General features: G+C 36.3%; 1 protein-coding gene across 4 annotated transcripts in view; it reads left to right on the forward strand.

The window, feature by feature from the left end:
- The window catches only part of PHKB (phosphorylase kinase regulatory subunit beta), a 194282-nt gene that overhangs the window by 42541 nt on the left and 137286 nt on the right, over positions 1 to 14455 (forward strand). For all 4 annotated transcript variants that reach the window (XM_059999140.1, XM_059999138.1, XM_059999139.1 and 1 more), the window contains one exon: positions 5459 to 5574. In XM_059999140.1, coding sequence (XP_059855123.1) covers positions 5459 to 5574 — 116 coding nt within the window. The remainder of the gene's footprint in view (positions 1 to 5458; positions 5575 to 14455) is intronic.

Raw genomic sequence — 14455 nt, forward strand, 5'->3', positions numbered from 1 at the left:
ATGTTTTCCTTCCCAATCTGAATACCTTTTATTTCCTTTCCTTGCCCCATTAAATTAGCAAGGACTTCCAGTATGATCTTGAAAAGGAGTGGCCAGAAGGAACGTGCTTGCCTTGTACCTGATCTTAGTGAGGAAGCATTGAGTTTCTCACCATTAAATATGATTTTAGTTGTATATATTTTGTAGATAGTCCATTTCAAGTTGAGAAAGTTCCCCTCTATTCCTAGTTTACCAAGAATTTTTGATCATGAATCAGTATTGGATTTTGTCAAATACTTTTCTTCATCTGTTGAAATGATCATGTGATTTTTCTTTATTAGTCTTTTGTTGTGATGTATTATAGTAATAGATTTTCTAATGTTGAATCAGCTTGGCATGCCTGAGATAAATTCTACTTGGTGTGGTGTAATTCTTTTTTATACTTTTTTGGATTCAGTTTGCAAATATATATTTTTATAAATTTATTTATTTTTGGCTGCACTGGGTCTTCGTTGCTGCGTGCGGGCTTTCTCTAGTTGTGGTGAGCGGGGGCTACTCTTTGTTGCGGTGCATGGGCTTCTCCTTGCAGTGGCTTCTTTTGTTGTGGAGCCTGGGCTCAGTAGTTAGGGCACACGGGCTCAGTAGTTGTGGCTTGCGGGCTCTAGAGCGCAGGCTCAGTAGTTGTGGCACACAGGCTTAGTTGCTCTGCGGCATGTGGGATCTTCCCAGACCAGGGCTTGAACCCATGTCCCCTGCATTGGTAGGTGGATTCTCAACCACGGCACCACCAAGGAAGCACAATTTGCAAATATTTTTTTGAGGATTTTTGCATCTATGTTCATGAGAGTTATTGGTCTGTAGTTTTCTTAAAATGTCTTTGGTTTGGGTGTTAAGGTATTGCTGGCCTCCCAGAATGGGTTAGGAAGTATTCCCTCTGCTTTTATCCTTTGAAGGAGATTGTAGAGAATTGATAAAATTTCTTCCTTAAATGTTTGGTATAATTCACCAGTGAACCCATCTAGAACTGATGCTTTCTGTTTTGGAAGGTCATAATTATTGATTCAATTTCTTTAATAGATACAGGTCTATTCAGATTATCTGTTTCTTTTTTTTTTGTTGGTTTTGTTTTATTGTGGCTCTCAAGGAATTGGTCTGTTTCATCTGGGTTATCAAATTTATGAACATAGAGTTACTCTTCGTATTCCTTTACTTACTCTTAATTGCCATGGGAAATGTAGTGATGTCCCCTCTTTTGTTTATGTTAATAGTAATTTGTGTCCTCTCTCTTTTTTCCTTAGTTAGCATAGCTAGAAGCTTATTTATTTAATTTTCAAAGAACCAGCTTTTGGTTTCATTGATTTTTTTTCTCTTAATTTCCTTGGTTTTCAATTTCATTGGTTTCTGTACTAATTCTTATTATTTCTTTACTTATTCTTCCTTTGGATTTAATTTGCTCTTTTTCTAGTTTTCTAAAGTAGAAACTTAGAATATTGATTTTAGATCTCGTGTTTTTTAATATATGCATTCAATGCTATAAATTGAATTAAAATTTTGAAAAGCTGTTTCATTTCATTTTTTTTTTGACCCATATAGTATTAGTATTATGTTATATAATCTTCATGTTTGGGGATTTTCCAGTTGTCTTTCTGTTATTGATTTCTAGTTTAATCATTTGTGGACTGAGAGCATTTTATGATTTATATCTTTTTACATTTGTTAAGGTGTGGTTTTGACCCAGAATGTGGTCTGTATTTGTAAGTGTTCCATGTAAGCTTGAGAAGAACATATATTCTGCTGTTCTGCAGTGAAATAGTCTGTGAATGTCCTTTATATCCAGTTGATTGATGATGTCATTGAGTTCAACTATATCCTTACTGATTTTCTGCCTGCTGGATCTGTTTCTTATAGAGAGGTGTTGAAGTCTTAAACTCTGATAGAGAATTCATCTGTTTCTCTTTCCAATTCTGTTGCTTTTTTCCCTCACAATTTGATGTTGTTAGGCATATACATGTTAAAGATTGTTATGTCTTCTTAGAGAATCAACTCCTTTATTATTATATAATGCCCTTCTTTATCCCTAATAACTTTCCTTCCTTTGAAGTCTGCTCTGTTTGAAATTAAATAGCTATTTCAGCTTTCTCATCTGGTGATTAGTGTTAGCATAGTATATTTTTCTCCATTTATTTTCTTGAAATCTGTATGTGTCTTTATAGTGAAAGTGGGTTTGTTATAGACAACATATAGTTAGGTCATGGTTTTTGATCCACTCTAACAATCTCTGTCTTTTAATAGGTGCATTTGGAACGTTGACATTCAAAGTGATTACTGATGTGGTTGGATTACTATCTGCTGTATTGGTTACTGTTTTCTATTTGTTGCCCTTATAGTTTGTCTATTTTTGTCTTCCACTCTTTTTTTCCCTTTGCTCTAATTGAGTTTTTTAATATGATTCTGTTTTCTCTCCTTTTTTAGCACATCATTTACATTTCATTTTTTTCCTACTTTTTTTACTTGTTGCCCTGGAGTTTGCAATATACATTTACAGTAAGTCCACTTTCAAATAACACTATACTACTTCACACATAGTGTGAGTACTTTATAAGAACAAAAAAATCCTAATTCTTTCCTCTTATCCCTTGTATCTTTGCTGTCATTTATTTTATTTATATATAAGCATACATAAACATATACACACATAAGATACAGTCATAAACATACATAATCAGTTATCAATACATTGTCGCTATTATTTTGCTATGATTAGGCAGTATTTATTTATTTATTGGGTAAAGTAGAAAAGAATAGCTTTATTGCTTTGCCAGGCAAAGGGGGCTACAGTGGTCTAATGACCTCAAAACTGTGTGTACCTACCTGGAGGAGGTAGTGAGGAGTTTTATAAGAACGGTTCAAAGAGCGCGTGATCAGCTCATGGACCTAGGCAGTCTTCTAGTTAGCCTTCTATAATCCTACGGTTAGGTCCCAGTCTGTTAGTTAGCCTGTGCCTCTGGACTATGAACTTCATAAGTGTTTTCAGTTTTTTTCTCTCCCCTTAGGTAGGACAGGATGGCTCTGGTAGGCTGGAATTGAAAATTTCTGTTCCCCATGTGGAAGGTTAGAGCTGGCTGGAATTGGATATTTCCCTTCCCCAGTCAGTTAGGCTCTGAAAATAGCCCAGCAGGTCTGGCTTTGATTAACTAGTTTCCCCTAAGGGGAGACCCTCTTAAGAAAAACAGAATGTTTCAATGTATTTCAAAATGGTTACTTTTTCCCTCTCCTTGCTGGAAGCTACAGGGGATTTTCCTAGGATATTTTCTGTGGGAACCTGGCTGAGTTCTTGGAGGTAAATCTCACCATACTGTCGGGACCCTGTTATGACTGGGTCGCCCTGGAGTTTTTACCTTTCAAGAGTTTTTAAGTGAGCCTCTAGCAATTTGTCAGTTACAGTTCAGATTTTACTACCCCAGCACTGATTCCCTAGGTGGTTTCTGCTCATGAGTCTATGCTCTAGGGAGCCATAACTGCCTGTTTTTGCCTGTGGGTCTCTCCAGTCTTGGGACAGCAGTTTGCTCTGTGTCCTCCCCCCTCTCATGGATCCAAGAAGAGTTAAAAAGCTTTTTATTTGTTAGGATGAAGTGGAATGGCAATTTCTAAACTCCTTTTTTGCGGAACTGGAATGTAAGTGGTATTTTAGTTTTACTTATGGGACTTATTAGCCAAAAATGCCTTCTTGGCCAACTATTACACCATTCATGCAGCCTGAGTATACTGCCTCACTTGGGCCCAGCCCTGGTCCTAAAGTCCTCCTAAGAGGGGGAAGAAGCAAGTATATGGACTATATACTTAAGAAGTTTGTCATAAGAGGAAGAAGGATTTAGATGGTTTCAAATCTTTTAACTTGGAGACCTGACAAGTATTAAGTATATCCTGTACGTTTTATAGAATCTAAATAACTCTAAAGACCATGGAAAAGCTGAAGACATCAGGTTTTATAAAATTACACCACAATTTTTATATGGGCAGGTTTTCCTTAGGGAAATAGGTAAGGTAACAAGAAATTGGGAAAGCTGGGAAGACCCTCCCCAATATTTGAAGTAAAAAAATGTTTACTGGAGGTGTGTACTGCTCCATTCTTTGGTGGAGAAGTGACAGGATAGGTTTGTGTTTTATGAAAACCTAGAATGCTCTGTTATATTTCTGTGTGAGGCCCCAACACCCTAATTGCTTTTTCCTTCACTGAAATATGTGAGCTGTTCTTGGCTCTGAGGGCAGATATCTCTATGTTGGGATTGAGAATGAAAAGGTCACGGATTCAACTGCCTCAGCCATTCATCATTTGTGAGAGAACGTATGTAGACTGCTTCCTGGTCAACTCTTGAGCAATGTATTTGTTAACTCTGGGCTTAGAGACTTTCTAGAGACCCTAGAGAACAAGGAAGAATCATTTTAAGAGGCTGTGTTTTCCTCTGCTCTGATTTCTCAACCAATTCTTTCCTACTGCTTTTTCTTTTTCTATAATTTCTCAAAGTTTCTAGTCTACTGGTGGAACTTTACCTTGGTTTTTAGTGTTATTATGTGTCATTCTTAAGAATATATGCATTAAATTAATTAGGTGTGTAGGGTGGAGGTCAGGGAATATGTATTACCACTTTAGAGGGATAACGAGACAGAGGGTAGACAAGATGCACATATTCAGTATGCAGTATTGAACCAAACAAGATGACTAAATTAAAAACCCTGTAATTAGGACCAGTAGCCCACATAAGATATTGTTTTTATTAAAATGAATAAACTTTTAAGTGAGAACTGACCATAATCTCTGCTTTCCATAGTTACTATTGAAAGTACAAATTTAATCAAATGTTTGAAATCTTTACATGAAAGCTGTGATTTCTGGCCTATTGGTTGGGCCCATCTCCAACTGTAAGCTTTGAGTGTATAAAAATGGGTACCTATAGCTATAGAAACGGCAGGAGGAAGATCAGATTCCATGAGTAATAAACTCAAGACTCTAGGTTGATCTACCATGAGACTGACTCATTTTAGAACTGAAAAATACCTTTTTATCTCCAAAGTGTTAGACTTCTTTAACATTTGACATTTTAGATTCCAAATATTATTATCTAGTATAAAACAGTGCTTTATATTTTTCTTAATTCTTAAGAGGCACAGCCCTCATGAACAGTAATGTTGATAGATACCTCATTGAAGAATTATAGTTGGAACATTGACAGGATTTAAATTTTATTTCTGTACTATTTATACTAGGTTCTCACTTTAGGCTTTATATTAGAAAAACTGGATATAAGAGTGTATTCATAGTAATGTAATAATCACAAAAATTTCAGCATGTTAAAAAAGTGTTGGTAGGCAAATACATTTTGAATTTCAAATCCAAATTTTCAAATATCTGATTGTTCTTATCAATATCTAAAGGTCCTGTTATTTTACGTGTCCTTATGTTTCATCTCTTTTCTTTTAGGTCTCTTTTATTCAGAACCTTGTATTTTGTGTAGAAAGAGTTTACCGTGTGCCTGACTTTGGTGTCTGGGAAAGAGGAAGCAAATATAATAATGGCAGCACAGAGCTGCATTCGAGGTAATTTGCTGATTTCTGAGTGTTTGTTTGTTTGTTTTAATTTAAATGTGTGGAGCATGAACAAAAATCAAAGAACTAGATTAGAACTCTGGTTTCTATGTAATTTTCATCTCCTTTTTTCTATATATGATTCAGATGAAATTCACATAAAATTAAAGGAAGAGTCTGCTCTCAGTGCCCATCAACAGATGCAGGAAAAGAGCAGGGTGTCTTTCCCAGCTTCCCAAGGTGTCAGTACGTGCATATCAGTATCCAGTCCAAGGCTTGGCCTTTCTGCTCAACCAAGTCATTTTCTTTTTCCTCTCTGAAATGACACTGTTTGAAAGATCAAGTACATTAAAATTGCCAAACAGCAACTGTATATGCATTGCATGTAAAATTCCCTTTCGTGTTATAGAGCTGATTTTTATTGTAACAAGAGATACTCATACCCTTTATATTTTGTTTAACTAAAAAATGTAGCTCAATCAGTCCTATCCATTTCACAGTAAAAGATTTAAGAACCTAAAGGTTATCAGCTATAGGTCAGTTTAGTCTCTTTATTGAGACTTGAAGAAAGTTTAGGAAACACTGGTTAAGAGGAATCTGCAGCTCTCTACTTTTTTGGATAGAAGGACTAATTACACACAAAAAATTAAGCTGATATAAGATATTTAGTAAACTTAAAACTGGCTCCAGATCACTAGCTGTATAAGATCTCTGTGCCTCAGTTTCCTGATTTATAAAATGGAGATAGTAATGTACTCTACTTTATAAAGTTGTTGTAATGATTGAGTTAGTATATATAAAGCATTTGAACACCTGGCATAAGTAAACACTGAAATGTAAGTATACTCACATATTTAAGAATATTTTAATAACAAAGATTGAAACAAAAAGGATTTTTCATTTAACTCCGGACAGCTAACATACAAACTTTCCTATAAGTTTTATGATTCATATGAGGCATTTTTATAATACAGAGTAGAATAATAGCAATATGTAAGGAAGACAGTAAAGGAGAGAAATAGTTTGTGGTAAAGTGCAATTCAGACATTAAACAAATTCTGGCAAATACTAAAAATAGGAAGATAACATTATATTTCAGCTATAAGTTCTCAGCATTCCAGATTATCAGTCAAATTCAAGACAGAAAGTTTATATGATTGGAAAAGGTGATTTTTTTAAATTTACCTTTTCAGTATTTATGATTTATCAGACCCCTTTTCTGCTTCTTAATAAATATTTAATATATGCCAGTATGGTCCCACTGACATTATTTTCAGTATAAAATATTTGGAGTAGGGTTTTTCCTATTTATAAAAATTGTAGTAAGCTCAGAAAGAACCTTGGGTAAAAGTTACCATTAACCCTAGAAAGTGAGGGTATTGAGAGGTCCCTAGCGAAAAAAACAGAGGCTCCAACATGTTTTCCTGTAACTGTGCCATCTTTAAACTGAATCATTAAGGATTTTATTTCAAGGCTAGGAAGATCATTAAGTGATGTTCTTTGCTACCTTTTCCATGCAAAATTAATCTCAATTGTAGCAGGCCAGTTTTATTCAAATGGATGGGAAATGAAGTTTGCCATTTAGCTTTGGATGATGGGTTTTATACATTTAGCATTCATCTTCTAATTTTCCATGGTAGAACACTTAAAAGAACTTCAAACCTTTTTTTTCCCCAAATGTTTCTTAGCTCAGATATCCACAAGCCTATTTGAGATATGTCACCTCTGCTGCCAAAATGGTCTGTTTTGAAACTACGGGAGACCTGAGCCCTAAGGCACTCATGGACGTAGTGATGGCAGCAGTGGTGGAAGACCAATATCTTTCTTTTTTTTTAAAATTTTTTTTAACATCTTTATTGGCGTATAATTGCTTTACATTGTTGTGTTAGTTGCTGCTGTATAACGAAGTGTATCAGCTATACGTATACATATATCCCCATATCCCCTCCCTCTTGCATCTCCCTCCCACCCTCCCTATCCCACCCCTCTAGGTGGTCACAAAGCACCTAGCTGACCTCCCTGTGCTATGCAGCTGCTTCCCACTATCTATTTTACATTTGGTAGTGTATATATGTCAGTGCCACTCTCTGACTTCGTCTCAGCTTACCCTTCCCCCTCCCCATGTCTTCAAGTCCATTGTCTCCATCTTCATCTTTATTCTTGTCCTGTCCCTAGGTTCATCAGAACCATTTTTTTTTTTAGATCCCATGGTTGAACAACCTTTCCTTTGAATATGATTTACTGCTTAAATTTTAGGTTTCTAACTAAAAAAAGATTGCTTAATTAAAAAAAACCTCTTGATTAAGAATTCTCATTTTCTTTGTTCAGTAATTTTTCCCTCTAGTCTTTTTTTTTTTTTTTTTAGATTCCATATATTATGTGCTAGCATACGGTATTTGTTTTTCTCTTTCTGACTTACTTCATTCTGTATGACAGACTCTAGGTCCATCCAACTCACTACAAATAACTCAATTTCGTTTCTTTTTATGGCTGAGTAATATTCCATTGTGTATATGTGCCACATCTTCTTTATCCATTCATCTGTCGATGGACACTTAGGTTGCTTCCATGTCCTGGCTATTGTAAATAGAGCTGCAGTGACCATTGTGGTACATGACTCTTTTGAATTATGGTTTTCTCAGGGTATATGCCCAGTAGTGGGATTGCTGGGTCTTATGGTAGTTCTCTTTTTAGTTTTTGAAGGAACCTCCATACTGTTCTCCATAGTGGCTGTATCAATTTACATTCCCACCAACAGTGCAAGGGGGTTCCCTTTTCTCCACACCCTCTCCAGCATTTATTGTTTGTAGATATTTTGATGATGGCCATTCTGACTGATGTGAGGTGATACCTCATTGTAGTTTTCATTTGTATTTTCTAATGATTAGTGATGTTGAGCATCCTTTCCTGTGTTTGTTGGCAATCTGTTCTGTGCTTATGCCCAGGGAGTAGAATGTAGAGCCACTACCAGTAAGGGATTAAGTCACACCTCTTAGTCTATTGCTGTAAGACATCCCAGAACTATCTGTGCCTAGTTGGATCTGATCCAAGGATTGCTTAATGCAATATCCTTGTTATATCCTTAAACTGTTCTCATAATTTTAGAAAGCCTGAAATAAAACAGTAATTCTTGCTGTAAGTACTCATACTGCCCTTTGCCCTCTAACTTTCTTTGTCATTCTCCATCTCTGCCATGCAATTCTCCTTAGCAGGAATCAGAGAGAGCACAATCTGACTATCGCCTTGATGCTCCCTAAGGCCTTGTGCTCACTGGCTTGGTAAATGTCCCTTTTTCTTTTGCCACAGTGTGCACATCCCTTCTAAACTGCATGTTGATCAAAGAAGATTACTGCCCCCGGGCCCCCAAAACATACACACATAGTATTCCTTTTTTTTTTTTTAGTAAATTTATTTATTTTATTTATTTATTTTTGGCTCTTTTGGGCCTTCGTTGCTGCGCATGGGCTTTCTCTAGTTGCTGCGAGCGAGGGCTACTCTTTGTTGTGGTGCGTGGGCTTCTCACTGCAGTGGCTTCTCTTGTTGTGGAGCACGGACTCTAGGTGTGCGGGCTTTAGAGTGCAGGCTCTGTAGTTGCGGTGCACGCGCTTAGTTGCTTCACGACGTGTGGGATCTTCCCGGACCAGGTATCAAACCCGTGTCCCCTGTGTTGGCAGGTGGATTCTCAACTACTGTGCCACCAGGGAAGTCCCTACACATAGTATTCTGAGGATAGAGGCTCTCTCTTCAGCATCCATGCTCAGCGGTCCTCTAATAATTGCAATCTGTAGCACTGTACAGTTACAGAATAATTTTTATTTAGGCCAAGCAGGAAACATTACTACCTTTTATACAGGAGGAAGCTAAAGTTTAGAAGGTTTTATAATTTCCTCCCCTCCACTCCTTAAATGATTCAAATCAAAAGTGAGTAGAGCTAGAACTGAATTCCAGGTGGTTGGCCTCCAAATCCAATGTTATTTTTACTGTATCACGTTGTAATTTGAAGTCTGAAAAAGTTTTCCTAAAGTTTGAAAGAACGGCAGGGTGTACAATCTTGGTGACATTTTGCTAAGTTTCAAGGATATCTTTGCTTAGCAATCAGTAAAGCTTGATTCAGCATAATGCTTTTGTCAGTCCCTTCCTGATTCTACCCTTTTCAGCCCCAGGTTTGCTGGTATCTCTTTCAGTCCAAATTCTTGAATTATTTAGCATTTCTTAGATAAACTTCAGAATTGTTTTCTAAAAAGTGATCTCATTACATTTAACCAACACCATTCTCGCAGCAGCCTCACCCTTTTCAGGGATTTGGTAAAAGAATCCATTGCTCTAAGTTCAGTATAACTCTAAATGTTTCCTAAGTAACCATTCGCTGCTCTCCCGATTTTGCTGTTGACTTAACTTTCCTCAAACAACATGCTCCTTTTAGTTTCTCCTAGGGTGTCTGGAACTATTTCAAATAATTCTCCTTTTTTCTTCTGTTTATTCTCTAAGTCTTTTAATAAATTCCCTTACATTTAAAAATCTTATATTATTGGATTTAATTGCATTTTCCTTCATATATTCTTTTGGTACCTATTTATTATAACACTAATTCTTAATCCCCAGAGTTACATATCCAGGTAGTCCTCTTAACTGCTCCAAGTTTAATTCAAGTTTTTAATTTTAATATTTTCCCTTCCTCATTTATGTAAGGATATTTCTACACCTTGGGGCTATCTTTAAACCCTTTAAACCAAAACTCTGTTTTGGAGAAGAGATGAGTCTTCTATAAAATGTGAATTGAATCCCAAACCTAACTTTGAATTTTTTGGCTATTGGGAAACAAAAAGGAAAGCTGTAATAACTTAGTAGTAATTTAGTAATATATGCCCAAATGGAAAGATTATTGTAGTTATATATCCAAATGGAAAGATTATTGGGTTTTTTGTGTGTGTGGTTGTTTTTTTTTTTTTTTCTGTTTTACGGTTTTATGTTCTGTTCTCTAGGCTTTTGCAATAAAGAAAGCTATCACTAAAATATCAGATAAGTAACCACATGGCTCTACTTTACTCAGTTTAAGATGCTTTTAGTGGCCATTTTACTTCATACAGTGCTTGTTATTTAAAGTAACTACTTAGTCTCCTTAAGTCATTTTTGATGTTCCAGTCATTGAGCTATGATACAAACAGCTATCCATCCATTCTGCTTCATTTTATGTATTTTTTCTGTACTGAGCAATTCATGAACACCCATTAAAACTATAGTACTGTAAAGTCCTTTTTCTTTCAGAAAGTATGATTGGATAGCTTAGGGAGTTTAAGCATAAGGTTAATGAATAGGAGATTGTAAATTTAGTTTTCATGCTTGCCAGTTAATTTTTTGGATTCCATGGTGGGTTTTAAATCACCTAGTCCAAACCCATCATCTTTTCTAGGAAAGCTTTCATTTATGCAATAAATAGCTTTATTACAAACTATCTCCCAGGTAAACATCATTTTACTTTAGTTCCCGTAAGTAAGTGTTGAGGTAACGCCTTGCAAGAATCAAATTGGTGAATGTTCTGTTGGTTACAGTCACCTAATATTAATATGTGCATTAGCTAATCATGGAATAATTTTCTGATAATGTCTTGTGCCAGTAAAATACTTTTAATTCTTACAACATACGTATTATATTTGCCAATAAATGTAAGATCACAATAGGAGTGTGTTTCTGTTTCTAAATAGCTTGCTGTTGCCAGAGTTTTAAATAACCAGTAAATAATAAATTAACATATTTGTGAATTTCAATTAAGTCCAATTATTCAACCAATTGCATTGGGAAAGAAAATTAAAATGTTAAGAATTTGACCTTTTCTCTAGTCCAGGTACAGTGTTTCTTTCTTTTGTAATGCTTTATTTAGAAGACAGTTTCCAAATTCATCCCTTAGCTGTCTTTTTGCATCATTTTTAAACATAGAACCTTGGACTGGCTATATTATGTATCTCCTCCAGTACAGAATTTTTTATGTATTTGCCTTTTGAATAAGTTATTTTCTCTCACTTCTCAAAATACTGTGAATAGTCTTAATAACACATATACCTCGCACTGTAAGTGGAAGTTTTCTGGTATTACTAGGTTAAATGCCTGTAAGCGTTGGTGCACTGGGGGCTAATGGAGACTCCTAGGGCATTGGGGACACATCCTTAAGCAAAAAAACCAGTCGGCAGTGAATGTTTTTGCATGCATTGTCAGAGCATATGACTCCTACGGGCTCTTCTAACTCTTAAGTTCTGAGAATTTAGAATTCTTATGCAGGTACTGTTTGGTTTCCATTTGAAGTATGCAAGAATAGGTATGATTGTGCTGGGTGCATGTGCAGTTAGGAAGCTGCCTTAGGTTCTTAAATGGTTACCTGTTATTTCAAATAAACAACCCCAAACTTAGAAGCATAAAACAACAACAATCTTTTATTATTGTTAACTCACATGGTTCAGAGGGTTGACTAGGCTAAGCTAGGGTGCTTAGGGTCTCATGTGTTTGCCATCAGTTGTGGCTGGGGCTAGAGTCAACTTTGAAGGCTTCCTCACTCAGGTATCAGAGTGTTGACTGGGACTTTGGCAGGAGCTGTCTGCCAGAAGACCCATATATGAAGTTTTTCCATATAGTTTCCTCACAGCATGGAGGCTAGGTTCCAAGGTTCAGTGTCTCAAAACCCACAGGCCAGGTGGGAGCTGTATTTCTTTTCATGACCTAGCCTCGGAAATCATGCAGCATAACTTTCACTACATCCTGTTTGTTAGAGTCAGTAAGACCAGGCCATATTCTAGTGATTCTCCACCTTGTGATGGGAGAAGTGTCAAAGATTTTGAAGACGTGGGCTTCGCTGGTGGCGCAGTGGTTGAGAGTTAGCCTGCCGATGCAGGGGACACAGGTTCATGCCCCGGTCCGGTAAGATCCCATATGCTGCGGAGCGGCTGGGCCCGTGAGCCATGGCCGCTGAGCCTGCGCGTCCAGAGCCTGTGCTCTGCAACGGGAGAGGCCACAACAGTGAGAGGCCTGCGTACTGCAAAAAAAAAAAAAAAAAAGAAAAGATTTTGAAGACGTGTTTTGTTTTTTTTTTAAACATCTTTATTGGAGTATAATTGCTTTACAATGTCGTGTTAGTTTCTGCTGTATAACAAAGTGAATCAGCTATACATATACATATATAGCCCCATATCCCCTCCCTCCCACCCTCCCTATCCCACCCCTCTAGGTGGTCACAAAGCACCAAGCTGATCTCCCTGTGCTATGCAGCAGCTTCCCACTAGCCATCCATTTTACATTTGGTAGTGTATATATGTCAATGCTAATCTCTCACATCGTCCCATTTTACCCTTCCCCCTCCCCGTGTCCTCAATGCAGACGTGTGTTAAACCACCACATATTCTTCATTTGGACTTTATTCCTTCTTGTCATTTCTCTAAAGTGACTTTGGCTATGAAAAGAGACTGTGTCCCTTGTCTTAAGTATACTAGCAGTACCACATGAATTGTTATGGAATTTGTTTAACCTGTGGAAGCATCAGGTACTTCTTCAGGCAATGAAAAGCTAGATAGCAGATTTGAGGCAGTAGGGCAGTATCTTAATCCCAGATTATTGGCTCAGTTGTTCTTGAGAACCAGGGTAAAATGATCTGCATAGATTCTAGTAGGGAAGAGAGTTTTCACCAAAGAGAAAGTAAGGATGCATTTGAAAGCCACTTACACTTCATCTCTCAGGGCTTAGTTTCCTCATTTTAAAAGTAGAGGGGATAAACAAAGGAAATGCAAGACTTGTACATCAAAAACTATAAAATATTGTTGAAAAAAATTAAGACATACAAGAATGGAAAGATATCCTGTGTTCAATGTACTCTATATCAAAAATCTGTCTTTTTTATACAAATTGACAAACTGATCCTAAAATTTATATGGAAATGCAAGGGACCCAGAATAGCCAAAACAACATTGAGAACAAAGTTGGAGGAGTCACACTTTGCAACTTCAAAATTTACTACAATAATGAGCTTACTGTAGTTATAGTAATCTTCTACAATACTTTAAAAGTGTGGTACTGGTGTAACAACAGATATAGAGATCAATGCAGTCGAATTAATGATCTAGAAATAAACCCATCTATGGTCAGTTGATTTTGACAAAGGTACAAAGATAATTGATAGAGAAAGAGTAGTCTTTTCAACAAATGGTGCTGGGACAACTGGATAGCCATATGTAAAGGAATGAATTTGGATCCTACTTCATATCATGTACAAAAAATAACTGGAAGTGGGTCAATGACTGGTAGTAAGAGCTAAAAGTATAAGACTCTTAGAAGAAAACGTAGTTGTAGATTATTGTGACCTTGGGTTAGACAAGGTCACACCTTAACTATGACACCTAAAGCACAAGTAACCAAAAAAAAAAAAATTTTTTTTTTAAATATGTTTTTGTGTGAACAAAAGTTTTCATTTATCAGGGATAAATGTCCAGTAGTTCATTTGGTGGGTAGTTGCATGTTTAGATTTTTAAAAAACTGCAAGCCTGTTTTTTAGAGTTCCTATATTGCTTTACATTCCTACCAGCAATGTATGAGTAGTGTAATTTCTCTGCATCTTTGCCAGCATTTGGTGTAATCACTATTTTTTGTTTTAGTTACTCTGATTGGTTTGTAGTGATATCTTATTGTGGTTTTAATTTGCATTTCCTAATGGATAATGATATTGGATCTTTTCATGTGCTTATATACCATCTGCATATCCTCTTCCACAAAATGTCTCATGTCTTTTGCTCATTTTCTAGTTGGATTATTTTTTATTGTTGATTTTTGAGAGTTCTTTATATAATTCTTGATACGAGTCCTTTGTCAGTTCTTTGTTTTGCAAATATATCCTCCCAGTCTGTAGCTTGTTTTTTTG

Source organism: Delphinus delphis, chromosome 20 (assembly GCF_949987515.2).
Source record: "Delphinus delphis chromosome 20, mDelDel1.2, whole genome shotgun sequence".
In the NCBI taxonomy this organism is placed as follows: Eukaryota; Metazoa; Chordata; class Mammalia; order Artiodactyla; family Delphinidae; genus Delphinus; species Delphinus delphis.